Source organism: Astatotilapia calliptera, chromosome 22 (genome assembly GCF_900246225.1).
Source record: "Astatotilapia calliptera chromosome 22, fAstCal1.2, whole genome shotgun sequence".
NCBI lineage: Eukaryota > Metazoa > Chordata > Actinopteri > Cichliformes > Cichlidae > Astatotilapia > Astatotilapia calliptera.
In genome coordinates, this window is record NC_039322.1 from 32,974,259 (window position 1) to 33,000,913 (window position 26,655).

General features: G+C 44.3%; 1 protein-coding gene across 5 annotated transcripts in view; it reads left to right on the forward strand.

The window, feature by feature from the left end:
• gatad2b (GATA zinc finger domain containing 2B) overlaps positions 1 to 24,822 on the forward strand; it is a 44,239-nt gene extending 19,417 nt beyond the window's left edge. Inside the window, exons 2-12 of one of the 5 annotated variants that reach the window (XR_003270943.1) lie at positions 7,472 to 7,852; positions 8,878 to 9,007; positions 10,220 to 10,351; positions 11,255 to 11,383; positions 12,259 to 12,429; positions 14,005 to 14,377; positions 14,988 to 15,190; positions 15,784 to 15,888; positions 16,011 to 16,221; positions 16,977 to 18,020; positions 18,129 to 24,822. Coding sequence is in view for 4 of the 5 variants with exons in the window: in XM_026155614.1 (XP_026011399.1) it covers positions 7,473 to 7,852; positions 8,878 to 9,007; positions 10,220 to 10,351; positions 11,255 to 11,383; positions 12,259 to 12,429; positions 14,005 to 14,377; positions 14,988 to 15,190; positions 15,784 to 15,888; positions 16,011 to 16,221; positions 16,977 to 17,113 (1,971 nt within the window). In the remaining variant the exon portion in view is untranslated. Of the gene's footprint in view, positions 1 to 7,471; positions 7,853 to 8,877; positions 9,008 to 10,219; positions 10,352 to 11,254; positions 11,384 to 12,258; positions 12,430 to 14,004; positions 14,378 to 14,987; positions 15,191 to 15,783; positions 15,889 to 16,010; positions 16,222 to 16,976 lie in introns of all 5 variants that reach the window. The other 4 variants (XM_026155615.1, XM_026155614.1, XM_026155617.1 and 1 more) reach the window with 4 other exon arrangements.
• The last annotated feature ends 1,833 nt before the right edge of the window (positions 24,823 to 26,655 follow it).

The window sequence follows — 26,655 nt, forward strand, 5'->3', positions numbered from 1 at the left end:
AATGGCACATTAGTTAAAGTAAAAATCAATATAATCCAATATAAAAATGAGAAAAAGTACACAATAGCACAGCAGATTAGATGACAACATTTGGGTTAGCAAGACAGCAACCCTCTGGTTATTAAATCTTGTATAATTAATCTTTAATAATATGTTTGTCTGTCATTTTAAATATTTTCACAATATGTTTAGAATATGATATCTAACAAATTTGTCATTAAATTCAGTGTTGCTCTGGTAAATCTCCCAGTACATGGATCTTCCTTCATAGGGTTCTATAATATTGATTGTGCGGCTGGGATGATGTGTTGACATGATAAATGGACTTGTATGTAGTGGTCACTTTGTTCACAATACCACCAACAAACTGCTGTAACTAGGGCTGTTTGATATAACGATTTTACGAGTTGATGTTAGTAACAACGACGGTAAACCCAGCGTGTGGCTCCGCCGTCTGCTTGTTTGTTTTCCACATAAACCTTTCACAATAAAGCTGAAGTTCCTGTTGAAATTTTTCAAAATAAGCTAAAATGATGACAAACAGAAGGACCCGTCCAAACAAATCGAGGACCATGTTCCTAAACGCGGGGCTGCCTCTGTAGCATGGACATGGTTTGGTTATGAAAAGTCTGACACGGACCAGATAAAACTGTACTATGCAAATTATGGTGCAAACGGTCCGCACCTCAGACTCAAACACAACAAACCTCTACAACCACCGACACAAGAATCACGCCAAAGAGTGTGAAGAGAGTTTACGCATGAGAAGAAAAGAAGCTCCAAATAAACCTTAGACTCAGACGTTAGAACAGGCTTTTCCCCGCAGCACGCCGCGTAATAAATACTCACAAAGAAAATGGCGGCCATTACAACCTCTGTCTAAAAATATATAGTTTCACGTATCGGTCAAAACACTCTCCTCCAGGTACACAGCGCCCAGCTGAAAACACTTCATACAAGTCGAGCTGCCCGAGATTCACAGAATTTACAGAAAAGTAACATTTTTGTGATTGTATATGGTTGTCAGGACGATAAATGTCTTATATCAGGATATGAGATTTTGGTCATATCACACAGCCCCAGCTTTAACGTTTCATTATAGAGTGAAATGAAACGGGAACAAATTCTGTTTTTGCGACAGGCTGTGAGTAACAGTGTCTGAAGATGTCATTTAAGACTGAATCTTTGCAAAGTTTATCCCTGAATGATTCATAGGTTAGTGTTCAGTGGTTGGACAAACAAAACATTTCTCCGAAAACTGGTGAAAAAGCACCGGGGGTGTACGGGGGCACTTACACAGTAGATGCTTCTTCATTGTTAGCGAGCTGCACTGAAACAGGGGAATCCACCCGTAAGCTGTAGCATGTGGAGGAGATGGTGTTTGAGTCAAGTGCCACAAGCTGAAGTCTGCCCTGTCCCCTCTGTCAGGTTTGTCCGGAGCTGGCAGAGGGTTTGTCCTCAAGTGACATGATATTCTGTACTAAGAGCGTATGAGTGGTGCTACATGCTCTACGAACCTTTTTTAAATGTAGCCTCATGGCCAGTGTTAAATCTGTTAAGGTTTTTTGTACAGGGCTCCATGGTCTAAATGTCCTATTTAACCTCCTAGGACCTGGGTCCACAAATGTGGGCATCACATTTTGGGTTATTTAGACCAAAATACTAAATTTTGCTCTACAAGGGCCTGATATGCACTTACGAGGACGTTATGCTGCCACTGTTCTACTGAAATTTTAGACGAACATCCTCATATGTGGCTCTCAGAAACAAAGACCCGGTAAAAAAAAATAAATCTGGTAATTCTTTGTTTTTACATTCATCGGGTCCCAATATGCACAAATATGAAAAATGAATGAATGAAGGGTTCGGGTCTTAGGACCTTTTATTTCAGTTATGAAAGGATCACTGCAGGTAATTACTGAGTTAATTACAGTGTAGTCATTTACTGTTTTGTGAGTAACGTGTATATTTGTGCAAATAACACAAAAAAAGGTCATAGATGCAGTTGTAATTTTTGAACGTGTGTCCCTGTTAGGAAAATGTATGAAATGTATTACCTATATTTAAGATGCTTTAACTTGTAAGTATTTGACATTTCATACTTGTTGACGTGATCGGGGCGTGGGCAGGATCTGCAGGTGATCTTGTGTGGGTACCTGGTTACTGGATGAGTGATTGCAGTAGTTGGACGGCGTCACGCGCTGGTATCAGATGGATCCTCAGTACTCATTCATTCTGCTCTGCTCTTTGTTTCCTACTGCACACTCCCCCCTGCTTAGTGTCTTGGTCGCTGTTGCCCCCCCCCCCCCCCCCCCACCAAAAAAAAAAAGAAACACCCCCGTAATACCACCCGCACACAAACAGGACATGGGGGTTGGGGTTTGCATGTTGTTGCATACCCCCACCCCTCAGGCAACAGTAGAACAGGAATTGATTAGTGGTATGTCTTAAAAATAGATGACTGGTTGTCATAGCAACCCCCACAATGAGCTGTTGTCTCATTTAATAAAGAGCAGTCTGTGCATAAGGTGTGTGAGTCGCCTTATGTGCTGTGCATCCACAGACAGCAGGTGAAGGTGTGTGTGATTGTTGTTGTATTTTACTTGTGATCGATTATTCAGGAACAAAGCATCAGCATTCTCCTCGCAAGTCCTGTTGGGTCTGAATCTTTATCCCACAACCATCAAGTCCTAAGCTGCTCCCCACTACCAATTGCAACTCTGTTGCTATGGGCGGTGTTCTGATCGGCCTCATTAGTATCAAAAACTAGCCACATGCAAATTTTGGTCATATTCCCAGCAACCCTGTCATCAGCATCTTCTACAGCCAACCAACCACTGTGTGTGCGTGTGCGTGCGTGTGTGTGTGTGTGTGTGTGTGTGTGTGTGTGTGCGTGTGTGTGTGCACATTGCTGCTTTAGTGTGTCTGCTGGACCAATGAGCTAGGCTCCTTCTTCCTGAAATCACAAGGAAGGTTTTATTGTTTTCTGCACATCTCTGTCTTTTCTAGCACACGAGCTAAAGAAGCCAGATGGTAGCTGACTCTGGTACTTTCCTGAAGGATGGTTGATATGATTAGCAACAAGGCGTTTCCACCATACAGCAGGAATGACGTTACTGTGGATAGGACACAAGCCACTCGGGACATTTTGTTTTATTAAGGTCCAACAACATCAGTGGAAGAGAGGTGCTTGTGCTCCAGGTAGTTAGCATTGTCATGTTGTCAGTCAGCGTTCTATTTATGCACCAGTTTGTCAATGAGACGCAGTGACAAGAAGGAATAATATCTCATTTTTTAATGTTTTAGGAGAGAAACTTCAACAAGTTTTAATATTCTTGACAGTGTGTTTTGTCAAAATTGTCCTTATTCTGGTTGAGAATGATTAAGCTAAGCTCCTGTGGGACCAAAAATAAACAGACCAACTGGTGATGGCTAACCAAGCTGACAGACTAGTGGTGGGAAAGTATAGGAAGAAGGCTGCAGTGATACCAAGCTGTGTTTGCTATACCGAGTTACAGCACCATGAGGGAGGAACACGAGAAGCTAAGAGAGGAGATGGGTGTTGCCTTCACCTTCGATGCTTCTCTAGTCCAACCATGACAGGTTATTTGCTGCTTATTAATATTACATGGTCAACTATTAGTGCTATGATAACAACATGGAGGCAATTGGAAACAATTCAGCCACAAAGTAGCAGACTGTGAAATCACACGTAGTCACAGTAGTCAGGTTATTGATAGTCTTGTCTTTTAGTCAATAGGTGGAGCTGTAAGCAGTCTGGCTTTCATTGTGTGCGTTTGGATGGCAGCTGTCTGAAACACCTGTTTATTCTTCTGCTGATTTGTTGATAAAATGCATGACTAACAAACCAGCAGCAGAATATCGTGAGGGGAGTGGTTCCACTTTTTCTGCAGCTGAATTCAGTGCATATATCATCCCATCTGAGAAACAGATCAGAATAACAAAGGTCAAAATAAGAACAGGATGGTAGCTCCATCGTTAGCATTGAGTAACAGAAAGTGGAATAAGCCATAGCAGCAGAAGCACAATACACACAGCCAAAGTACATCATCACAAATGTTTACCTGACTTGTAAAGTCCAGAAAACTCCGAGTACATTCTGTGATTTTGTTGTACTGACATTATTATGTTTGTGTCATCAGCACATGTGCTGTGCATACTTAATGGTGTCCTGTAAGCTTCAGTGTCTGCAGATACGCTGTGGTCCGCTTGGCTCTAAGCAGCATAGATTTTGGGAGTGCAAGGCTCCGAGCAGACGTTTACATGCCTGAGTGTGACCACGTGAACCTGCCTGCAGACGGCATAAACTGCAGTGCACCTACTACGTATGAATACAGGCAGACTTTAACAGGCATGGCTGCTCGTCTGCAGCCACATCAGAGGTTGGATTTGGACTTGAGGTGCTAATAGTTTAGTATAACAACGTCCATATTTACAGTTGGATGAAAAGTACAAAATGGGCAAAAATCAAATCAGTAAGTGAAGCGATTGGATGTCGGGCCTGACGTATCAGACTCGCATCCACCGCCGAGTAGAACCATCAGTTTGAACATTAAACACTTTCCCACAGAAAAAGGACAGAGTGGACAAAAGACAGGAGGCGGTCAGGCAAATGGGTTTTCACGACTGTGCACTCGCTTTATTACCATTACACCCAGTTTGGCAAACACTGTTAATCTGGTGCCACATCGACAGGACAAGACATCAAGGTTATCTCTGCCATGGATTTCCAACAGCGCCGTCAGTGAGAGGAAGACTACGGATTTAATTGTGAGGAGAATGTTTTAGTAGCACCCTCCTGATTGACAGCTCTTTGAATAAACGTGTGTGTGTGTGTTTTGGGGGATGGGAGGTGGAATTACAAGTTGGCGTTATTTCAGGAGAGAGCTGCTGTCTCTGCCTCTTTTCTAGCCCTGCACACACACGCTCACGCACACACACGCTCACGCACGCTCACGCACACACACGCTCACGCACACACACGCTCACACACACACGCTCACACACACACGCTCACACACACACACGCTCTCACACACACACGCTCACACACACACACACGCTCACACACACACACGCTCACGCACACACACGCTCACACACACACACGCTCACACACACACGCTCACACACGCTCACACACACACACGCTCACACACACACGCTCACACACGCTCACACACACACACACGCTCTCACACACACACACACACACACACACACACACACACACACACACACACACACACAGCAATAAAGAAAAACCCTCTCTGTGTCTCGGTGCTGCTACTCCGTTCCTGTCCCTGCAGCCTCAGAAACACTCACGTGCACACACACTGTTGGCTGGTATAACGTGAACAAATGAAGCACTCGGCTTTGGCGGCATCGAAGGGGCCCCTGAAATTAAGCTTGTGTTTATTTTTGCAGTGAAAGAAGAGGGAGGAAAAGATGAGCGTTTGAGGAGTTGGGGGAGGGTAGAGGAGAAGGGAGGAGTGTTTCTTTGTGGTACTGTACTGCTGGAGTAGGAGGGAGGATTACAAAACTCTGCCCTCTATCGGAATGCTGAGCTGCATGTGTGTTGTCTGTGTGGACGCCGTCTATCTGCTGGTGCAAACTGGAAGCATTCCTTGGAGCGCCACAGTTTTTCAGTGTGACAGATGTTTAATGTTTTATCCTGCTGGGGTTAGGAGAGGTGTGATCGTAGGGCTGAGTCTGTGTTTCTCATCTATTCTTTTCTTCTCCATTATCGGCCTGGCAGTGTGTTGGAAGGGTGTGGTGGATGAAAAGCGAAGGGAGAAAGTGTGCGTTTGTTTATTTATTTATTTATCTGGGGGGCACTGCTGACTGTAACAGTCATTATATTATGTAAAGCCTGGCAGCAGCGACAGTAACCAGGGGGAGGGGAAGTCTAAGTGAGAGAGCGTTGGGTGCCAGTTACTGACGTGCAGAGCAAGGCTAGCTGTGATTGGCTTCTCAGCGCAGATCTCTGGCTCATTAAACGTGGTGAGGTGGCTGGATCGGCGGAGGGGTTACACGAGCTGCTCGTGTTTGTACTCCCAGCAAATGGAGGCGACGACTCCACTGCTGCGTCACAAATTAATTAGAGGAAGAAGTGGCAGGGAGAGCCATGCTGTGGGACCATTAAGACTCCTCCCTGTGCTAAAGAGGCAGCTGTAGATGCGAGGTTAATAACTGACACGAGTGGAGGACAGGATGAACAGATTAGAGCGGTGAAAAGCCCGACACCATGAGGGGCACGCCAGAGTGACGCCAGCAGGTCGAATCTACCAATAGGAAGTGACAAAGTGAGGAGTAAAATGTGTTTGTCAAGCAGTGCTCGAGTGTGTGTGCGCACGTGTGCGTGCGTGTGTGGTAATCGGAGCAGTAACCTCCAGACTGGGCGAATGGCGTCCAGGAGAGCAAAGGCCAGCTCCCAGGCCCAGAGCTGGAAGGATTGTAGTTTTCATTCGTTTTGTATTCATGTAGACCAGATGACTCACTTCATACATGACACTTGCTCCAGAGTTCTCCACCACACTGGACGTTGCACACCCACTGGCTGCTGGGGAAAATGTGCTTCTTGGAGGTTGTCTAGTGTGAGGTCTCCGTCTGATTTTCTACGTACGTTTCTCTACAGTCACTATAGAGCTACTGTAAAAAGTGCAGCACAAACCAGACACGGAGCCCGATTACCTTCAAAGTCAAAGTTGTGCCTCAGCGCTGTCTGGCCTCCACTTTCCTCTCAGCTTTGCCGACATGCAGAAGTCATTCATGCTAAACTATTTTATAGTAACCCAGAGGAGACGATCAATGAAATATATTGTTTAATCTGACTCGTCCATCTGAGTGAGTTTGCTGTCAGGTTCGCCCCCTGCTCTTCCTCATTACACACTGCTTTGTGTGTTTTGTCACGCTAACAGTGGAACTTAGCAGGGACAGGGTTTGCCTTTCCAACTGGTCTATGATCTGGTGGGGTTGTATCTTTGTTGCTCTTTGCTTTTTCTTATCGATCGATTTATTAATTTCTTTATTTTTTCCAGTCTACACAAAAATAGTATTCATCATCGAGCGCCATGCAAAGCTGTGTTCTCTGTATTTACATCTGCATTACATTATCTGGATTAGGAAAAGTGTAGAAATATACAAACGTAATCATGTTAATACCAGATTAAAAACTGATTCGAGCTCGGATCGCTGGGATAACTTGGAGTTGTTCCCCGTGGTTTCAGAGGAACATGGGATTAACTTTGCTGACAAAGGGAGGAGAGAACATCTGGAATAAGGGTTGGGAAGGATTGGAGGTTCCAGAGTCGTTCAGCTATTGCACCCAATGTGGTGGATAACTGTACTCATGCTTTAAGTTACATAGAGGAGTGTGTTTGTTATCTGACCTGAACCTATTTGGGTTTAAGGTGGCTCTGCTGACCTGTCTGACCTCTCTTGTTTTTAGGATGGAGCAGATGTCTGAGGAGGCGCTGAGGCTGAACCTACTTAAGCGAGGCCTTGAGTCAACCAGTGAGCGAGAAGAGGCGTTGGCCAAGCGCCTCAAAATGGAAGGTCACGAGGCCATGGAGCGCCTGAAGATGCTGGCACTTCTTAAACGCAAGGACTTAGCTGACCTAGCAGCCCTAGATGTTGCAGGGAGCTTGGGAGATGGAAAAGGCCCTGGAGCCAGCAGCCTCCATCATCAGAGCCTAATGGGTGCTGCTTATGAGGAGAAGTTAAATGGGAGTCTGAGGCTGGGAAGCCACAGTAGCCCCGTTGGACCAAGTAAGAATGGAAAGGAGAACATCCTGGATGAGCCAGTCGACATGAGCGCTGGGAGGAGGTGGTGAGAATAAACATTTTAAACAGAAGGATTCTGTGTAAAGAGCAGGCATGTGCTTTATAGCATGTCCGTTTACCTGAATCCAGCCATCGTTTATCTGATTATTTGAAGGACAATACCAGTTCACCTTAGCAGCTAGTTTTACTCTGCAAAAGTAACTAGTGGGTGAAACCTTGGCTGTCAATGAAAATCTTCACTTTTGTCCTCGTTGGCACATTTTTGGCCACCGAACTGCAAGAAGTGTCCACGGCACACTGTCTCTGTGGCTTTTACATGACTACAGAGGGACCAACTTATTCCACAGGTTCAGTAAGAAATCTGTGGAATAGTCCACATACAGTATTTGGTGCCAGCTCGCCCCTACAGAGCAGGGCTTGTATGTACATTGTGTGCAAGGTGCATAGCAAAGGTTTAAACCACACGAAAAGTAACGAAAACCCTCAAGGGCCCAAATTACTAAACGGCACAAAGTAACACAGGTGTACCAAAGGTGTGGTTAGTTTTATGGCTGTTTTACAGTAATGAAAATGCACATGCAGCAGGGGCAGCTGTAAAAATCAGTCAGTTCTTCAGTAAATCGGCCCTCAAACTGTGGGGCTGATGAAATGTATAACATGGAACAATGACACAAGGGCACCACTAGCCTACATGTAATCTAGTGTTGCTATACAGTATGTTCAATCTTCTTTGATAAATGAAATGTGTGACAATGTACATTACTGTTTCTGTCCCCCAAACCTTTGTGTCTGGAGCTGGTGAAAGATTTGCTTTTAAGTTTAAGAATCAGCACATGGACGTTAGAAATGGGGCGCAGTTTCTTTGTTATTCTGCTTTTAACCAACGAGCATGACTAAAGATTCCCAACCTGTAAGCTGACTTCCATTGAACCTACCGGGAAAACCAGCAGAACAGATGTCAAGCGACCCCACGCAGTTTAGTAAAGCTGTCAGATCCTGTGATGATAAAGTACGACTTTAAATGCTGCAGAAACTGACTGCACTTTGTGTTTGATCTTTTTTTCTTACTAGTGATGCTGATCACGACAGACGAACTCCGTCACCGGATGTCATCATCCTGTCAGACAACGAGGCTTCCAGTCCCAGAACGACACCTCGGCCCGAGGAGCGTGTGCACAAGGCTAACCTGGACATGTTCAAGGTAAAAGGCATTCGCAGCACTCCTGCAAGGGGGCAGAAATAGACTGAATATGCTGTACAAGTCCTTTAACACTGGTGCATAAATCAAGTGTAGAGGTCGGTCGCTCAGATATTTCAGGATGCTACACTTAATGAGACCTGGCTTCACACCCTAAAAACCCTGCAGCTAGCTTAAGCCCTGCGGTCGGGGCAAGCGATGGTAGCAAAGCCACTGTTAGCTCACCCAGCAGATTGTCCTGAGCAGCAGGGAAAACAGGCCGGGTGGGTGACGGTCAGGAGGAAGCGTAGTCCTGAACTGAAGCTGCCGATGCACCACCAACCAAGAGTGATACCAGGAAGTCCTGATTGAAGCTTTTCCTTTTCACAGGAGCTATTAACACTGTTGTGTTTTTGTTTTCTTACTCCTGCACAGTTGGCGTGGCGCACCAATCATTTGTACATGTACAATGACAATAAAAGGCAATTCTGTTCTCTTAAGGAGGTGACTTGTGTGGGAGTAGAGCTTGGGTAGCTTCTCTGTACGGTGTTGTCACAAGGTTTTCAAGAAAGGAACAGTGGAGGAGTTGTGACCTTTTGAGTCACAGCACTTTCCAAAAGACATCTACTGTAATGAAATGAGTCTAATTTCATCCTGTATGTCAGAAGATCCAGAGTGTGATCAAAGTGGTGGATGGACTGTAATGTTTCCAGAGTCTGATTATAGATGCAGAGCAGAGGACGTCATTGTCAGCAGCTGTTTTAGCCGAGCAGAGTAATCAGGGAGAAGCTCTGAGTAAACGCAGGTGGACAATAAACAACAACAAATATAAGTAATAGTCAGTGTCACATGTGTGAAACCTGCATGTTTCCACAGGCTGTCATGGAAACAGGAATACAGATGTGTCTAAATACCAGCAATGACATTACTACAGATGCATGAAGAATCCTGTGAATGAATTGGTCAAAATCACTTTTTCTTGACGTAAACAGGTTTTAAATTGCTGCTTTTGACTTTGCACAAAAGAATATTTCAGCCAAACGTGTCCTGTTTACTTTCTGCAGTCACATCCTGTGTCGATGCAGAAACACGACGCGCTGTTCAAACTGCAGCTTCTGTGTAGGTTTAGTCTGGTTTATACAGACTGGCTGTTGAGTTCAACGAGCTCGAAGTTGCCTCTGGTCTTATGTCCGGATATAGTGTGCCTTTCTAATTTTGTGTGCTCGTTTGTACCAGGGGAAAACAGGAGAGGAGAGGCAGCAGATGATCAAAGCTCTAAGAGAAGAGCTTCGTCTGGAGGAGGCTCGTCTCGTGCTGCTGAAGAAGCTCAGGCAGAGTCAAATGCAGAAGGAGAATGTGGTCCAGAAGGTCAGTGCTGCTGATGCCACACATTCTCACAGTCACGGCCACTGTTGGAGCTCTGCAGCTCTTTGCATCTGTCCGTGGTGCCTCGCCGTGGTTATGTGGGTTCAGTTCAAGTCACTTTTATTTGGTGCCAAATCAGTGTTTGCTCAAGGAGGCTTCAGTGTCTTATGTCATCACGGCAGCAGTTTGTCATGTTAATATTTCAATAATTTAACTAGACAAATATATTGCATAGACTGATCCTAACATCATAATAATAATAGTCTAATAGTTTATATCTGGAGAGCATGACCTATATAGACAATGGATAGTGCAGGATATTGGAAATCAGTATTGAAACATGTGTGTACCCCTTAGCTGCAGACGGTACTGTAATATTGTTCTAAATCAGGGCTCCCAAAACCGTGGCTCGGGGACCACTCGCAGCCCCCGCTTGCTGCCATATATGGACCTGTAGAAATAAAATGCAGTTTGACTGTTGAAGTGACGATTTTGTTTGTTGTTGAGTGAAATGTTAAAATAAGTTCGTCAAATGATTGAATATGAAGGCGACGTGAGCAGAGACACAAACATGACGGGTGTGTTAGTCCACTGACAGACTCACAAACTAATGTGCACACCTATGTCTGCACTTCTGTTAAATACGAACAAAAATAGGAAAAAAAGATTTGTCTTGTTGTAGAAAATTTGAATTTTTTTTAAACAAAACTACATTTTAGGGGAGATTTGTGGGTGTTTTCTTGTTTGTTTTTGTTTGCCCTCGCATGAGACAACAGTGCCAGCAGTGTCTCGTTTAGTTTGAGAGCCCTGCTCTAAATCATATGCAGTAAACATTTATATATGAAGAAAGCACCAGAAAATCAATCTGAGATATTCCAGTCCTGGTTTATCGTTGCTCTCTTGCAGGTCCCAGTGGTCCAGAATGCTGCGTCATCTGTGCAGCCTCCTCCCATCCACAGCTCTCCTGTCCTGGGGAAGCTACCTGTGAGGCCAGGTCTACACAACCCTGAGCCCCAGAACCTCCGCACTGCACAGGTGTGTGAGTGAGTGTGAGGCGAAGGGTACATTTTCATTAGAGATCACACCAGTGAAGTTCCTGTTTTCCAGGAACTTTGTGATTGTTGGGGTTCTGTAGTGTTGTCTCGACCTTGCACCTTAAACCAGCCGTGCTGACTTTAAATGACGTCTTTGACTCACAAAGAAAGAACAAGAACTACAGAAGTCACTCAGTGTAACCAACAGCAAAGCTGCACCAGTGTCTATGATGTAAATGAACCTTAGACGTTTTGGCTGTAAGAAAGGGTCATGTGACCATGTAGGACAGTAATGGAATCTGAAATGTCTCCTTTTTATCTGTAGTCACATTTTAAACTTCACCAAATGTAGAGTACTTACAGAGACGGCTCCGCACGCTGAACTCCCGCCTTTTGTTGATGTCTTTAGCAAAATGTCAGTTTTCTTTGAGACTGAATCCACGTCTCTGCTGTGGGACAGCGTGGATATGCTATCAGTGACTCCAGGTTAGCCTATCTGATTTACTGAGATGATTCATCGCCTTGTTGGTGGTTGCACCACTCACTGTAGAGGAATGTTCTTACCAAGTACGGTCTTGTTTTCATCTTTTAGCCAATGATACGTGCCAGTTTTTAAAAACTGTGCAAGCTTTCAGTTTTGAGACTCAAAAGGGAAAAAAACTAAATCTTCTGGATTTTTAGCTCCAGATAAAATTTTGAGCTACGGTGGATAAAAAAGCACTTAAACATAGAAGAACGTGCTTGTGTGAATGAGCCATGGTGTGTATTATCCATTTACAGTAAACCAGGTGAGCAGGTGTCATTTGCAGACATCAGGGATTTTCTCTGATCTCTGCTGAACAATGAAACCCTTTGTTGCCCTTCTCCTTTCTGCAGGGTCACACAGTCATCCGGTCAGCAGCTAATGCAAACTTGCCCCCCATATTGATGTCTCAGCGAGTGATAGCACCCAACCCTGCCCAGCTGCAGGGCCAGAGGGTCGCGTCCAAACCTGGGATGTCTCGTTCCAGTTCCAACAGCATGGCTAATGCTGTCAGCTACCAGCAGGTATAGAGTCAAACCGACCTGGGGTAAAGCATTCTTTTGAGAAAGGTGTGAACTTGTATGGTGAATGGTAGGACTGCCTAGAGAGAGATCACTGATCAAATCCTTTACATATGTGGCTTTTCTCAGTAATAGAGGGTAGGGCTGGGCCATATTATACCGTTCACGGTAATACTGTTAGGCAACGATAGGAAAATGAAATATCGCGATAGAATATGGGTAAAACGCGCATGCGCAGTGCCTTTGTTTTCATACGCACATGGCCGCTTGTTGAGTGAAACAGATGAACCAGAATTGGTTTGTAAAAATGGTGCAACTTCCGTGATGTGGAACTGGTTTGGTGTTTGTCCGTCAGATACACAACAAAGCACATTTTTTTGCAGAACATGCAAGCGGCCGTTGTTATTGTCATATTTGTCGGACTAAGATGCTCTTAAATCTGGGAGTAATCTGGGTCCTAAACTCCATATGCTTCAGGTCAAACAACACTGCAGCATCACTTAGAGTTAAAAACTGTCTAAATTCTTTCATCTTTAATAAAACGATCAGCATTGCTGCTTTACCAGGTGTAACTATGAAGTTTAACATCCAGGCATCCATGAAAACTAAAGTTATTACATTTAACGGAGTTAGAAGTTAGCAGGAAGCTAGCGGAAGTTAGCTCGCTAGTTTCGCTAGTTACCTAAGCATGATATAGCATGTTCTGACTGAGAGATTTCTGAAAAAATTCAAACGTACAGCTCTGCTATCACTTCCAACATAAATGAAGACAGGAAACTAAACAGCAGTGACGTTTGTAGGGTTACTGAAGTTGGGCTAGCTGGTATATAATGATGTGCTACGTGATCGCTAGCGACACAGCTATGTTAGCATAACATAAACAGTGAAGCTGGAGGACGAACACTAACACTTTTCCACTTATAAAAGTTAACGTGAAGGTTCTTCATGGTTAGAAACAAATGCAATCGCATGGCAGGATGCTGTAAACGGACCAAACTTCAGTCAGGAGAACAACTGAGATAATCCATCCACAGTACGAAGTTAGTCTTTAATATACTGCAACAACATGGGAATAGAGCCGCTGCCAGAGAATTCAACATTAATGAATCAATGGTACAGAAATGGAGGAAGCAAGAAGAATGAGTTTAATAAAGTTTGATTTATCTGACTGCTTTGTTTCGCTTAATGTGCCTTATAATCCCGTGCACCTTATGGTCCGAAAAATGCGTCCTGCACACTGCAGTTTAATGTTGCAAAGCACCTCTTTTTAACTTCAGTGGATATTATACATGGTTATGCTCAGGATATGTCAGCCCATTTCTACTGGAAATGCCTTTTGGTTAAACTTTCAGCAAGGAATTTGCATTTGCACTGTTACATTTTTATAAAGCTTTAATGTACATAAAAACCAGCTTCTTGTTTAAGTGAAAATAAATGGAAGGTTGTCTTTTTGCACTAGTAATGTTGTGGAGTTGTATTTTGTCTCGCATCAATTATATCGTCAGTTATATCGTTATCGCAAATTTTCAAATATATATCGTGATAAATATTTTTGGCCATATCGCCCTGCTCTAATAGAGGGTGTATATCTCTCTGCAGGCCAGTCAGGTGGCAGCTTCCCAGCGCTCAGGCTCCAGTGCCATGTACATGAACCTGGCCCACATGCAAGCAGCAGCAGCTGGGGCCGGCGGTCTGGGCGGAGCTTCGGCCGTCAGCCCGTCCACCATGTCTGGTTCAGCCAGCGGAGCGGTGAGCTCCATGGCAGACCAGGCGAGCAGTCAGGCAGCAGCCAAGCTGGCCCTAAGGAAGCAGCTGGAGAAAACCTTATTGGAGATCCCTCCACCCAAACCCCCAGCCCCTCTCCTGCACTTCCTGCCCTCTGCTGCCAACAGTGAGTTCATCTACATGGTGGGCCTCGAGGAGGTGGTGCAGAGTGTGCTCGACAGTCAGGGTAAGTAAACATCAGATATTGGGGGAGGAAACATCTGCAGCAAATCTTTGATTTATACCTAACCCGTCAAATTGAACTGACAGACAAACCATGAATACGGTATATTTAAATAAATACGTAAGCGTTTGTGTGTTTGCACCAAACTCCTTTGGTTGTGTGAGCATGACCCAGAGACCATTTTGATAATAATTATAAAAATTTGCCAAGACTTTGTGTGCTGACTAAATCTCCCCAGCAGGTGGTGCTATTGTTTCTTCTGTCCATAGTTTGTGCATCGCAATAACCAATCAAGGCTTAGCAGAGCCAGAAGCAGGAAGTTCTTCTCGTATGTGCGGTCATGGTTGAGAAATCATTGTCCCTGAATCCAGCTCCATCCTTGTAGCACTGCCTTTTTACCCTGTCAGCCTTTAAAGGTCTGAATACAGGAGGCTACACCTGGCACTTGTCTGCTCAGCTGTGCTTGAATCACTAAGAGCAGAACAAAGTGCCTTCAGTTTGTGTCAGGAGTGCTGTGATGACTTTAAGGTTTAAAGTAAATTCTGGGTGTGCGTCTGCTCGAGCACCGCCTGTCGCTGTAGCTCTGTCGTTGTTAACGGAGTCCTGTCTGTAGGTAAACTCAGAGGGACGCTGGCCCGTCTGGAGCCTTTCTTCTGCGCCCAGTGCAGAACTGACTTCACCCCCCACTGGAAGCAGGAGAAGAGTGGGAGAATCCTCTGCGAGCAGTGCATGACATCCAATCAGAAAAAGGCTTTGAAGGCAGAGCATACCAACAGGCTGAAGAATGCCTTTGTGAAGGCCTTACAACAGGAGCAGGTTAGCAGCTTATGTACCTGCATCATGCTGGCTGATTCTTACTCTCACTTAAGTTTGTTTATGTCACGAGATTGTGTGGCTATCACAATTTTACTGTCTAGCCACACAAAGTGTTGTCGTCTGGTGTTGGTAGCAAAGTGATAAATAAATAATAGGGACACAGTTGGGACTGCGTTTCATGTTTTTAAACATCCGAGTCACTAATGAGCACGTTGTCGTTCTGACTCAGCAGAGCCTCACCTGGCTTCACCCTAAAAAGCTGGTGTCAGCTAGCTAGGTTAACCCAGGGTTTTCACTGCATGGTCACATCACAGGGATGGCATTGGCAGCATCTGGATAAATAAGTCTGCTGTGAGCAGAGCAGCTGATTTTAAAAAGGAAGTTAAAAGTGCTCCAGAGCTTTTCAGTACTGAAAACCCTGAATTAGTGCTGAAGTTACTCAGATAAGATGTAATCCTGCTTTGCAGTCTCTTTGTTACCACACCTAAACTCCCAAACATAGCTGGGGTATTTGGTAGTGATTGTGGAGTCGTTGAATGTAAGTACATGGTGGCACCAATGCACAAGACTCCTGAATGTGGTTCTCTTGTTAGGAGATTGAACAGAGGCTGCAGCAGCAGGCTGCTCTCTCTCCCAGCTCAGTCCCTACCAACGCCTCCAAGTCTGACACCATGATCCGACATCATGCCCTCCGCCAGGTATGTTCCAGCAGAGAGTCCACTATTAACTTGGAAGGAATAAGGAGATGTATGGTGCTCGTGTGTATGTATTCCAAACCAAATGTGCTTCAAGCAATAACTAGCAAATCTCTGGTTCTTAGGCTCCCCAGCCTCAGGCCTCCCTGCAGCAAGGGCTGTCGAACTCGGCACGAGGGGTCCTGTCCAACTTTGCCCAGGCCTCCCAGCTCTCTGTGGCCAGCAGCCTCATGGGCATGACCAGTGCCAAGCATTGTGGCGGCAGCGGAGGCGGCAGCAACAGCAGCAGTAACAGACTGCAGCATGACAACCGTCGGCAGATCTACAACATCCCAGGTACCTACACCTTTGCCCTTTCTGCTTGATGGGTGAGGGTCCGTGTGTGTGTTTTGTTTCCTGCCGTGCATCTTAGTCAACATCAGCCATTCGTAGGTTTATTAGCTCCACCCAGGACGTTGTGTTTTGTCTTTCTGTCTGTAAACACGACAGCTCAGAAACTATGGAATGAATTCTGATAAAACTTTGCAGGGGTGTAGAGCGAAGGCGACAACCAGCCATTCAAATCAGCATCCACCAAGGTCTTTAACATTAGCTTAAGCAGAGACGTGGCTATCAGCAAGTCAGAAGGTCAGGACGAGTTACACTGTGGCTTTATAGAAAGCATATGATTGGGTGTTGGGGGGTGGAGGGGTGGGGTCGACTGATACTGCACGAAGACAGAGGAGTATGTGAGGGTGGTGCAGAATATGTGACAGTTGGATTATATAAGCCTGGGAACAACTCTGAGTGCAGTCTTGTTTACATGGATGTGAATGAGAGTGAGGCAAATATGCCAGAGAAGGTTATCTGGGGTCAATCATTCAAACAAACGGGAGAAGGTGAGGACGCAGATGTTTCGCTGTGTCCACCTCTGTATCGATGTAGTTTTATTGCTGTTTCTTTACATTCAAAAAATTCTAGTAAACGTATAAAATAAGAAAATAAGGCTAGTTCATGTCAATAGCAACAAAACAAAAGGTCACTTACAAATGTTTGAGCCTTAAACTCTACAAAGTGCATCTTCTCTGAATGTTGTCCTTCTGCTTCCACAGGGTTAAACATTGCCTATCTGAACCCAGCGGCTGTCGGAGCCCATAAGAGCTCCAGCTTAGCAGACCGGCAGAGAGAGTACCTGTTGGACATGATCCCGCCTCGATCCATATCGCAGTCGATCACTGGACAGAAATGAGCCCTGTCCAGCTCTTGCCCCTTGAAGCCACCTTCATCTTCATACCTAAACCATACCGAAGCACTCCTAAATCAGTCGATACCCTCTCCTCTTCACCTCTCATCGCATGCAGTGCCTGTCCATGTGCCTACCTTAAACTGACCCATAAAAACCCCACCAAGTTGGACAAGGACTCTAAACGACCAGTGCATTTGACATGCTCTTAATATAGTAAAATCCTTCTTCTTCAGTCTATTTAAGAATTATAATTCCCCTTATTATAACTGGTGGTAGCATTATTATTCCCACAACTACCATATTTGCTTCTGTTACTATTACTCATTATGCTTTTTCCTTTTGATGGTTTGTTTTTCTGCTGTTTATCTTTGACTCTGGGTAGTGACGGCCTGTCGTTGTCGGTTTCTTTAGGCCAAGGTCATATAGGATTTTTTTTTTCTTTATAATTTGTCCTACAGCTTAGCTGTGATTGTTGCTAGTAACAGAAGATCAAGATGATGCGTTCTGGTTGCTATGCAACTTACAAGCTTTGTAAAATAGTCTCGACTTGGATGAAACAGTGGAAAATCCCGATGGGTACAAAAACAGACAGTTTGAGGCTCTGCATGCTCTTGAAAAGAGGATGAAGAACCCATTTTAAAAATGGAAAAGCTGGAGGGAGGGAAGGAGGGAGCAGCAGAGCACCCACACCTGTACAATCTCCCTAAAAGGGCCTGCTTCACAGCGACACACAGCCAAAATTCTGATATGCTAAAGTTAAGTTTCAGGACAGCGCCGGAGATTCTGCCACCAACAGAGTTAATGAACTGGAAGCGAGCGACAGACGAAAGCAAAAGAAAATCCTATGTGATCGGCGTTCGGATAATCTTTCCTTTGCTTCCACCGTCGTTCACGAAAAGCTTCTTATCAGGTTCTTCATTTCAGATTGAAACAGTAACACACTTTTTTATGCTGGATGATACTTAAGTTGTACTAATCACGATGGACAGTCACAGCAGTTTACCATCTGCCTCTTCAGGAGACCAGCAGTCAGTCGAAGCTCCAGCGAGACGGAAGCTGACAGGCCGAGTGTGTCGTCTGTGTACCTGCCAAGTATTGGGGCTGCTGATGCTCTTCATTCAGACAGAAACCTGTTGGTCCCATCCCATTTCACTATTTCCCAGTGACCTACTAAACCACCTCACCCATACTCCCCACCCCAAACCTTCGGCTGTTCAGTATGCACAGACTGAACCCTTTCACCCCGCTGTTCCTCGTGGCATCGCGTGTTCTTTGAGAGAGCGAAAAGACCTCAAAGCTAAAGGTGGAAGCATATTTTGTGCGTCCAAACCACAGACTCTGTAACTACAAATCTGGGTTCTTCTTCTTTTTATATTTTGGTTTTTAGATTATTTTCTAAATGTTGTGCAACACCCATTCCCAAACCCTAACTACTATTCCCATCCCTACCTCATCCCTTTTTGTTTGTTTGTTTAAACTTTATGCGGCGTCTCCTAATAAAATGGTTGCGTACCTGAGAGGTACAGCTGCCGGAGACGATAATAATCAACATAAAACAGAAACTATTAAAATGTCTGTATGGATTATGTATAGATACCTAGCTTCAGAGAAAAAGGACGTGGATTTTATCTTTTAAGGAGAGGCATGGCTCAATCATCGTGTGTCTGCTCTGCACACACGTTTCCTCTCCAGAGGAGCACTGTGCATATTTCAAATTCGATGTTTTTGTATGGAGAAGAGTTAAGAGTGGCTGCGGTCTGGATGCTGGCTGACGGCTAACCAGAGTCCGGTGAGACGCTCCGATTTCACCGAGGTGTGTTTTGTGTTTCTCGTTTTGCTTTATTTACAGGCTCATGTTCATAATCCCCAAAAGATGTTTACATGCTTTTAATGTTCAAAAACACTTTATGATCCTGCACTTCTACAAATGCTCCGTTTGAGTTTCTGTCGCTTTAAAGCCCTCCTTCCAAAATTCCAACTCCACTCTTATTGGTCAGCTGTGATGACACAAGCAAGGCAAAGTTGGTGACATAGCTGAACACTTTGTGGGCTTCTTAACAAAGGCCTTACCTGAAGCCACCACAGGATGACTACATGTTGCTTCTATCCCTGAGGGCGCTCACTGAAGTCACAGCAGAGCTGACGTTGGTCTTGATGGCGTTATTTGTCACTACTTGTTCTGTTGTTGACAACATGAACAGGAGGAAGTCGATGAAAACAGGTTTGTGTGGAACGTCTCTTTGTTGAAACAGCTCAGTTAGCATGTTAGCATGACCAGTGCTAAATGGACTGGTAGCGCTTTTCTGCTCTGAGCGCTCAAAGCGCTTTACACAACTCGGTGATTCACCCAATCACACAAGCGCTGTCTGACTAACATTCACACACATTCACACTCCGATGGACGCATCGGAGAGCACCCTGGGGTTAGCATCTTGCCCAAGGATATTTGGCGTGCAGACTGGAGCAGACGGGGATCGAACCACCAACCTTCCGATCAGTAGGCCACCTGCTCTGCTGCTGGTGTGTCACCTCCAGTCATGCTCCAGTTGTTACTCCTTTGAAACATGCACAAAGAAGTTATCGAACACACTGAATAAAGTTTGGAGAAAAGCTGAAAGAGACACTCAACTTGTTGATAAATGACTAAATCCTAATTTACTCTCTGCAAATGTTGGACCTCAGTCCCAGCTTTCATTTCACTGGTGCCCAGTTTGTACATGTATCTAGAAGATGGAGTTACTCCACTCATATTCTGACACATAACCCTTACAGAGCCCAGTGTCAGGCCTGCACCCCGCTCTCACTCATGTGACAGATCACTGCAGCAAGTGTGCCGTTGGTAATGGACCGGTTCTTACGCAGCCCTTTGCTACTGTACCTGAGCACTCTGTGCGCTTTATACAACGTAACCTCATCCACCCAAACACTTTTTCTCTTTTTGCTCAAGCGTTTTCTCTCTAACATTCGTACTGTGATGGATGCATCGGGCACAACTCGGGCTCAGTATCCTGCCCCAGGATGTTTGACAGGGATTGAACCACCGACTCTCTGGTTAGTAGTTGACCTCCTGCTCGAGCTCCCGAGCTACAGCTGCCCCTTTGTGTTTGTGTAAAATGATCCATTGTTGTTGTTCTTTGGTCGCACATCAGTTACAGAGTTCTTATTGCAAACTAAATTCCATCTCAGTCCCAGGATCGGTAATGTTTACCATTGGTTAAAGTGACAGCACTCGTCGTTGAGATGGAGAACTTTTGGCATGAGAGTGAAACTAGTGAGAAGAACCAATCGTTCAATGTTATTACGAACAGACTCTTCGCCTGTTCCAGGCCCATCTTCGCTGTGCTCTGGATAAGAAACGGTGAAAGTTGGTGACATAACTGTCACTGGGCTTTTACATGAGCAGCTCTCAACGCTGCAGCAGAGTAATGTGCAGTTTCCAAAGTGTCAGGAAATGTTATTCTTCCAACATAGTTGTGGAGATGAGACGGGTTGAAAACTGCGGTGCTGTCAAATGAACAGAACTAAGCATCTGATGGTGTTAATCCACTTTTATCTATTTATCATGCAAGTGTGTGTTTTCACAAACCATTTGAAGTATTTTCATGACGACGTCGATGGTTTTGCTCCGGACTAAACCTCTAAACCTGCCCAAACCCAATCTGTCTTACACAGGTTGGACAGTTGCTTCATCACAGTTAGTTTGAGACCTAACAACAGCTGTCACAACCAGCAGTGTTAGATTGTGGTTGGCTGCCTACAGACAGCAGGCAGAAAGCTCGTTTTCCCATAAACGTAACTTTTTCTTCTTCTTTCTTTTTTGCTTATCTTGCCTTAGTGGACCATCACAGTGGATTTGAAATCAAGGTGTTATTGAAATGCAGACTTTGTTTTAATTCAAAGGGTTTAAACAAAAATATTGCATCACCTGTTGAATCTTTTTTACATCTTTCAGAGGCTCAAAAGTATTTGGACAGACTGCTGTAATTTTAAATGTACGGATTATTTTTAATACTTCACTGAAATCCTGTGCTGTCAAAGACTGCCCGAAGTCTCGAACCCACGGACATCACCAGCTGTTTCCTCCATCGTGATACTCTGCCAGGCCGTTATTCCATTTACTCCAGCTGCCTTCAGCTGCTTTTTGTGTGTGTTTGCCTTCAGATTTGCCTCAATACTCAATCAATGTCCCATTTCTTTGTCTCAGAAAAGCTCTAGGGTTGCTCATGCAGTATGTTTGGGACATTGTCCATGTGCACTGAGGTGTCATCCAGTCAGTTTTGGAGCATTTGGCTAAATCTGAGCAGAGAGATCCTGTACACTGCAGAATTCATCCTGATGCTTCTGTCACGTCACCAATAAGTTGTTTTCAGGCATACATACGTATGCCACAACACTGCCTCCACCTGCTCTTTTAGATATTCTTTGTAAATGTCTCATCTGTCCTGGTTGATGGAGCGTAACCACCTTCATGCTGAGAGTTCCCATGATCAGCTAAGTACAAGTTCAACATTCACCATTAATTCCACATCTGTTTTCTCCTTTGTCAGGGAACAATGAGGGAGTCTGACCACGAATCTGCTTGTCTGTCAGTTGTCCAGTTACTTTTGACCCTTGAAGAATCAGTCAGTCAACAGTCAATGCAACACTTCTGTCAATTAAACCAGAAAGTCTGGTTTTGTCACATGTTGATTTGGTTTCAAGTCCACTGTCGTTGTGTGAAAGGCATTTCATGGTCCAAAAACCTCTGGAAATAACTGTATGATGGTGGTGTTGAAGGTTTGGGAGGGAACATGAGCAATCTTCATAACTGTAATGAGGCTGTGCAGACAGCAGGTTATATGACCAACACATCATTCAGACTGCAGTCGAACCCTCTCATAATCTACGCAAGGAGAACGTGTTCAGGTCAAGTCTTTGGTGTTGTTGGTGACAACACTCGGCTATTTCGAGCAGTGTTCAGTTAACGTGCAGTATTAGTCACAGCACACTGGCCCTCCAGGAGTCTGATGCATGCAGATTACTGATGATGATCTGCGACAGCATCCCGGCAGATTCAGATTATTGATAGAGACCTTGGACTAACGTGTAGTGAAACATGGCTGACCTGTTGCAAAGGACTCCGCATGACCTGACACGACCTCTGGCCGCCATGTTGGATTTCTTCAGCTCTCGGGTACCAGCTGATGTTTCTCACAGAAACGTTTACCTCGGTTTGTGTACGGTGTTTGAATGTCACAGATTACAGTTGTTTCTCTGATCCTTTGGTTTATGACTGAGCAGCTGCACAACTACACTCAGTTCATTGAAAAGTGTTTGCTAATCCACATGAACTGCTCCTTTTTAAAAATGATTCACATATTGCAACTTGACATTGGCATTTAGCTTAAAGCACTGCTGTGTTCAAGTAAAAGGCACATGTGAATGTACGAGCCAGAGAAGTGATGGTAGCAGTTAAGACCAAAAATACAGTTTTAAGAAAATGGATAAAAGAGCTTCTCTCTAAAGTACGTCAGCACTTCATCAGCTAATCTTTGCAGGTCGGTCACAGTAGTCTTCTCCTGTTTAATGAGCCCACCAGCCAAGAAAATCACCTGTAAGCTGCACGCGGGACGATTTTTGGTCCATAAAGAGAGCAGCACCAAATCATGACAGAGGAGTGTTGAACACAGTGGGAAGCAAAACTATCCAAAAACATGAGTTTTGCATCTGAAAGCACTTTGAATGGTCAGACGACAGTAGAGAAGGCAACACTGTCCTGAGCTTCTTCACAGCTCAGGACAGTGTTGGAGTTCACATGATGACCCATGGAAAGGTCAGTGTTTCCTCTTATGCCCAGTTTGAGAGCTGTTAGTTTCCCCTCTCCCTAATTCAGCTGTTTTCTCACATGTGCATCTTATAGCCTACTAACAATCAAAGTGTGTTATATTGTTATTGACACAGGGATAGAAGTTTCAGTGTTCAAATCCACAGATTGTGGCTGATACTCTCGTAAGTTTCTCAAATTTGCTTAAATATGAAGGTGGGTGCTGTAACAGTCTAAGGCCTGTCGCCCTGCAGTGAACGCGCTGCCTCATAAAGGCTGTACGATACAGTAATGTCAACTTTTATTACAGTGTTACTGAACGAATCCTAAGCAAGTATCGGTACTGAGTCGACTCTGATGAAGCTCCGTGTGAATCCATCTGTGGTTCAAAGCTCAGCTCCAATAAGCCCTGCATCGTCTACACGCGTATAGTGTTTGTGCGGTTTTTTTGTTTGTTTGTTTGTTTTGTTGTGCGTTCTGGTTGTGTCCAAGTAATCCAGACCTGCCTGTCACTACTACAGAATGATCCAGTGACAAACAGTCCACAGAGAGCGATCCAAGATCCCTGCTGTGAGCTGGCACTATGTGTATAAAGACTGAGCTGAATGGGAGACAACGTTTGAAATTGGATGTAGCGAAACGATACCTGAAATCTATTTTTGCTCCAACTCCTGGTCCGATCTGCTTTAGCTGCAAAGCTAAAGTTTAAATGACAAAATAAGCTCCCGTCTCTCTTTTTGCAGATGCATTTATACATCTTTGTATTTGAACTTTGTTCTTTTCAACATCACTTTTTAGATTTAAGTCATTCTTTATTCTAAGGATTTGTTTGTTTTCTTTCTGTCGCAGTTAAAAAAAATATTGACTATGAAATAAATGACACAATATTTGCTAGGTTTTAAGTGATAATGACTTATTGTACATATGCATTTTTCCTCCGTTACTGAAAAAAGAAATTAAATGGTTGTACATTGTGTAGAAAAGCAAACAAAAAGCCATGAATATTGTGAAGCTTGTCATTTCGTTTTGTGATCACTGTGTATTATTGTGTAACAAATGTGCAAAATGTTTGGGATTCCTTTTCTTTCGCCCGTTCTGCTTCTTGAAGCAGCCTTGCTGGTTGCATTTGCTGTTATTTTGAACTAGTTAGCGTTTGCAGGGAAGTGCTCACTGGTTCAGATCAGAATGGTCTGAAACTCCCGTCTGAATACTTCGACGCATTAAACTTTAGATACCTTCAAATTACTTGTTGATGGAAACACTCTGATTGGTCGGACTCGGTGGGCCTAGCCCTCACTGTCAGAACGCCGTCACGTTGGCGAAACCACCTCTCGTAATTACGTTTCTGTGTTTTGATGGAAACGATTACTGCTCCCCGGTTTGTTACACGCAGGCAGACAGCGGATCCACACGAACCACTAAGACGCAGATTCTTACAACTGTTGAAACTTTTTGTTTGTTTAGCTTTTTCGTAAAGAAGCGCTCGCCCTGAATCAGTGACCACTTTTTCTGCCGACACCAGCATACAACACGTATGATACTGTACTGTTTGGCTTTATCTTCTATTAATTGTTGTTGCTAATGCAGGGAATGATTTAACTGCAAAATCATTGTTTCTTTTTGCATAGTGTTGACAATTTTAAATATCTGGGAAGTAGGAACGAATGATAAAACGGACCAGAGACTAATCAGACTAATTTTTGTTTTACTTGCATCAATCCTGACCTTTTGCACATACTTGATATTTAACGGTCTTCAAAAAAAACGTCAAGAAAATAATGCTGTTTGAATACTGCCAGTTGATTGACAATTATGCATTGATTGAAAAAAAATAAGCTAATTTTGGAGGAAATAACTTTGTAATATTTATCTCTTGCAAGCTATGTTTAATAAAGGTTGAAACAATTTGCTTCAAAGTGTCAACGTCATTCAGCTTTCTTCTTCTTCTTCAGCGACGCTCTGGGCAGCGTTTTCAGCCGATCTGTCCCGACCACTTTTCCTCTGGTCTTTTCATTAATTTTCAAGTTATCATTATCTCCTCAAAAACAGTCTCCATCTACCCCAACAACATACCCTGGATCACCAAGGAGCTCAAGGAAATCCTTAATTTAAAAAAAAGAGGATTTTCTTTTCCGGCTCTGCTCTGGATAAAAAGGAGGTCAACAGGGAGGTCAAGAGCCCCTTAAAAACTGCTAAACTGGAGTATCAAAACACTGTTGGAAAAAAATTCACCACAGGGGACCTCCACTCAGCCTGGCAGGGCCTCAAAACCATGGCCTCTGTGAATACTGTGGTCACCACCTCCAGAACCATCCAGGTTCTCATTCTTGGCCTGTTTATGCCATGCCCTTATCTTTAACGTCTGCTCCGTTGTACCTTAATTGGCCCTTGGGGATAAATAAATAAAGTCTCTCTGATTCTGATTCTTTAGCCGTTTAAATCAGCTGTGTTGGCTCAAGCACACCGGCCCTCGAGGCCTGGAGATCCCCACCCCTGGATTAGGGGGTCTATACTTAAACCAGCGTTTATATCATGTACACAACGCAGTACTCTCCACTAGGTGGCAGCCTGGAGCAACAAACCATTTCCCGGGTCAGCTGAAATTTGACCTGTGTCGAAACCGTTTCCATCTGGAGAGCTTGAAAGAGCCTCCAGGAAAAGTAGAATGAAGCAGACTGATCAGGACTCAATCTGAACCCAAAATGTGTTTTTACTGTAACTTGTTTCATGATGTCACTTCTTGATTTTTCAGTGTTGACTAAACAGCCATCCTCTGTGAGCTGCTTTGAATGAACCGGTACATGCAGGGATCAGGGCTGGTGGACACACACACACACACACACACACACACACACACACACACACACACACACATACATTATTTGGAGCAGCTGTTACAGTATTGTTTCTGTGCTGTGTCATAACGTGACCTGTTGACTGTCTGCCATACTGCATTTGAGATGCCATCTACTGGAACATGCAAAGTTACAAAGCAGAATAGAATAGAAATGGTTTTTGCCTGAATATTAAATATTATTGTAGCATTGATCCTAAAAAGCGCTCTGTGGGTTTTATGGCTCTTTAAGTCATAAGACCACTGCTAACAGAGCAGAGCAGATTTACTGAGCGCTCGCTAACAGTCTTAACTGACTCCTGCTCCTGCCTCCTTTGAGCGTATCAGAAGGTTCCGATGCATAGTTTGAATAGACTTTTCTAAAAATAAGGCTGTCAGACATGTATTTACTTAAGGATGTTTGCAGAAATGCCCGTGCTTACACGGAACCGTTGGACGGTTGGTAATAAACAAGTGTCACATATCTGTTTCTGCCATCATACTGAACTCGTACTGTTACCAGTTCAACGTGTTGATGAAGTCTTTCAGGCTTTGTGCACATGCAGGAAAACAACGAGCTGCATCTCACTCCCCTTTTGTCTAGAGCGCAAACAGTCATTACACAACACAACCACAATCATGTGACCTGTAAAAAAGGAGAACAGCTGCATTAATAGAGTACATGATGTGACGGTGGGCGGGGCCGGCTCTGTGTGGAACGTGTGGAACATGACGTTCTCTGAGTGTTTACATATAGATCTGCCTGAAGGACGGGAACACGGTAGGTGGACGACCTCGAGTGTGTAACTATAGTGCAGTGCGACCTTCCAAAGTGCTTCAAACCACACAGCCTCCCTTAAGTGAAACAGTAACATCGCTCATCTACATTTGCTCTGTGTTTGTCTGTTA